The following is a 2525-nucleotide window of genomic DNA, read 5'->3' as shown; positions in this document are numbered from 1 at the left end:
TTAAAATATTTATTATAATTTTTTAGATACTTTCATTTTCCGGACATTATAATATTTACAAAATATTCAACGTATATATTTTCAAAATATTTAAATCTTTTTTATAAATATTTTATAAATATTTTATAAATATTTTGTGCTGTCTGGGAGTTTAGCTCGACTGTTCTTTTTCTGACGGGCAGATGCTGGCACGCTTTTTTCGCATTTCTGTCACTCGGATCTATACGGCAAAAACAACAATTTAAGCGACATTATACACTTGTGAAATTTTGCTGCAAATATGTTTCAAGAGTCTAGCACACTCGACTGCTCTTTTTCTTACGGGCAGATGCTTGCACGTTCTTTTCACGTTTCTGCCGGTCGGATCTGTACGGCAAAAACAACGATTTAAGCGACATACACTTGTGAAATTTTGCTGCAAATATGTTTCAAGCGTCTAGCACACGGATTCCATAGCGCATGCGCATATGGCTTCTGCTTTCTGCTCATGGCTCCTGCAATTTTATGTGCTTCCACCTTTATAGTGATCTTCAGAAGAGTTTGGTTCAGCATTCATGACAGGTGTCAATAACCAGGGTCTTAAGGCATATCCAGAATCACCTAGAACATAAAACAATCAGTCAAGATTAAACATTTCATATATTAATGATGTTATCATTCCTTTCAATAACTATTAAAGTAATTAGAATGTATTAAACACAAAAATGTTAATATATTTATACTTACCCAAAAGATAAAAAGTATGTCTCCGATTGTGTAATTGGCCTAGTTTACACCGATCTCTTGATACGCGTATCAAATAGTATATTTGAACTGATCAGCCAATAATCAGATTTATTTACTAGTTATTTACTATTTAATACGCGTATCAAGTGATCGGTGTAAACTAGGCCATTGTCTCAAAATTGGTAAAAAGTTGCAATTATTCCAAATATAGCTATCGTGAGTACTTCCTGGATATTTTGCATTTACATGAATGATTTTCATATCACTGTCACATATCTAAAAAATATATGTAATTATTATACGCACATATAATTTATACGGTCATACAGTTAGCATCTGCGGTTCCATATTTGATATTAACAATTTATCCAGTATATAAAATTTATTTTACAAATTTATAGCAACATTATGCGTTAGTAACTTATTAGTTGTACATTAATGGAATGGTAACCTTTCCTGTTTACATATATATATTCAGGAAATAGTGGATGATGTGTAGGAGGTGCAACGATTGCTACATGGGTACAATCAATGCATCCAATAATTCCTGGGAATTGATATTTCTCCCAAAACCTGTATAAAAGAAAATAAATTGTTTAATAATTTTTATTCAACATTAATTGATAGTTACATTCTTCGAATATAAATCTATATATAAGTATTGCTTATAAAAAATTGTTTCTTTATTTTTTAAAAATCTGTTATTTTAATTTAGATGTAAAAATAGAAATAAGATAGAAGACTTTTTATAATAGAAATTATCATTAATAAAATAATTAATACTATATTTATTTAAAAAATATTTACCCATCTCTTATACGTTTAACTTCTTCTAAAGTTGAAGGGCATTTAACCCATCTATTTAATACTTCTGGTTGATTCAAAGCTTTCGTCACATTTTTAATGCATCTGCTCACAGATGGTTGGCTAACAGCTGAATTAATGTTATATCCTATGTTTGTCTGGTAACTGCCAGATGCCATAAAGCGTAGAGCTGTTACAACCTATAGTAAAAAATTAATTTAATAAATATTGTGTAAATGGTACAACATTTAAACAATCATATACAAAAAACAATTTAATAATTTTATTTACCTGTGTGTTTATATCTAAAGGTGCCTTTTCATGCTGACGCTCGACGCTCATTTTCAGCGACAAGAAGGTCGCATGACCACAATTGACGCCGGCGTCAATTGAAATTCATGAAAAGGAAAACAGCGTCAAAATTTCGGCGTCTTTGCGCTGCTTTGGCTTTGAACGCTTGATGTTGGAAAAATCCAACTTCTCTTTCTTGACTTCTCGTCACGTGACATCACTATGATGCCAGCGTCAAGAAAGAGAAGTTGGATTTTTCCAACTTCAAGCGTCAAAGCCAAAGCAGCGCGAAGACGCCGAAATTTTGACGCTGTTTTCCTTTTCATGAATTTCAATTGACGCCGGCGTCAATTGTGGTCATGCGACCTTCTTGTCGCTGAAAATGAGCGTCGAGCGTCAGCATGAAAAGGCACCTTTAGATATAAACACACAGGTAAATAAAATTATTAAATTGTTTTTTGTATATGATTGTTTAAATGTTGTACCATTTACACAATATTTATTAAATTAATTTTTTACTATAGGTTGTAACAGCTCTACGCTTTATGGCATCTGGCAGTTACCAGACAAACATAGGATATAACATTAATTCAGTTGTTAGCCAACCATCTGTGAGCAGATGCATTAAAAATGTGACGAAAGCTTTGAATCAACCAGAAGTATTAAATAGATGGGTTAAATGCCCTTCAACTTTAGAAGAAGTT

At 32.0% G+C, this 2525-nt stretch overlaps 1 protein-coding gene across 1 annotated transcript; it reads right to left on the bottom strand.

Annotated features, from left to right (window-relative positions):
• Positions 1-455: 455 nt before the first annotated feature.
• On the bottom strand, positions 456-1853 carry LOC112467959 (putative nuclease HARBI1). Its single transcript, XM_025036927.1, has 6 exons — positions 1822-1853; positions 1534-1730; positions 1153-1299; positions 898-1003; positions 727-763; positions 456-600 (listed from the first exon to the last, which is right to left on the bottom strand). Exons 2-6 carry the CDS (start codon positions 1707-1709, stop codon positions 503-505), a joined length of 564 nt encoding a protein of 187 aa, XP_024892695.1. The 5' UTR covers positions 1710-1730; positions 1822-1853; the 3' UTR covers positions 456-502.
• Between the last annotated feature and the right edge of the window lie 672 nt (positions 1854-2525).

Source organism: Temnothorax curvispinosus, unplaced genomic scaffold (genome assembly GCF_003070985.1).
Source record: "Temnothorax curvispinosus isolate PA1 unplaced genomic scaffold, ASM307098v1 QBEX01017916.1, whole genome shotgun sequence".
NCBI classification, from domain to species: domain Eukaryota; kingdom Metazoa; phylum Arthropoda; class Insecta; order Hymenoptera; family Formicidae; genus Temnothorax; species Temnothorax curvispinosus.
Note: the sequence above shows the minus strand (reverse complement) of the source record. Positions and strands in the feature narration are given on the sequence as shown.

Excerpts from the sequence above, each read along its gene's own strand:
- LOC112467959 (XM_025036927.1), bottom strand. The coding sequence starts at position 1,709 with ATGGCATCTGGCAGTTACCAGACAAACATAGGATATAACATTAATTCA. Across the intron at positions 764-897 it reads ACTTTTTACCAATTTTGAGA|CAATTACACAATCGGAGACA; the intron begins CAATGGCCTAGT and ends TGTAAACTAGGC. Across the intron at positions 601-726 it reads ACATACTTTTTATCTTTTGG|GTGATTCTGGATATGCCTTA; the intron begins GTAAGTATAAAT and ends TTTATGTTCTAG.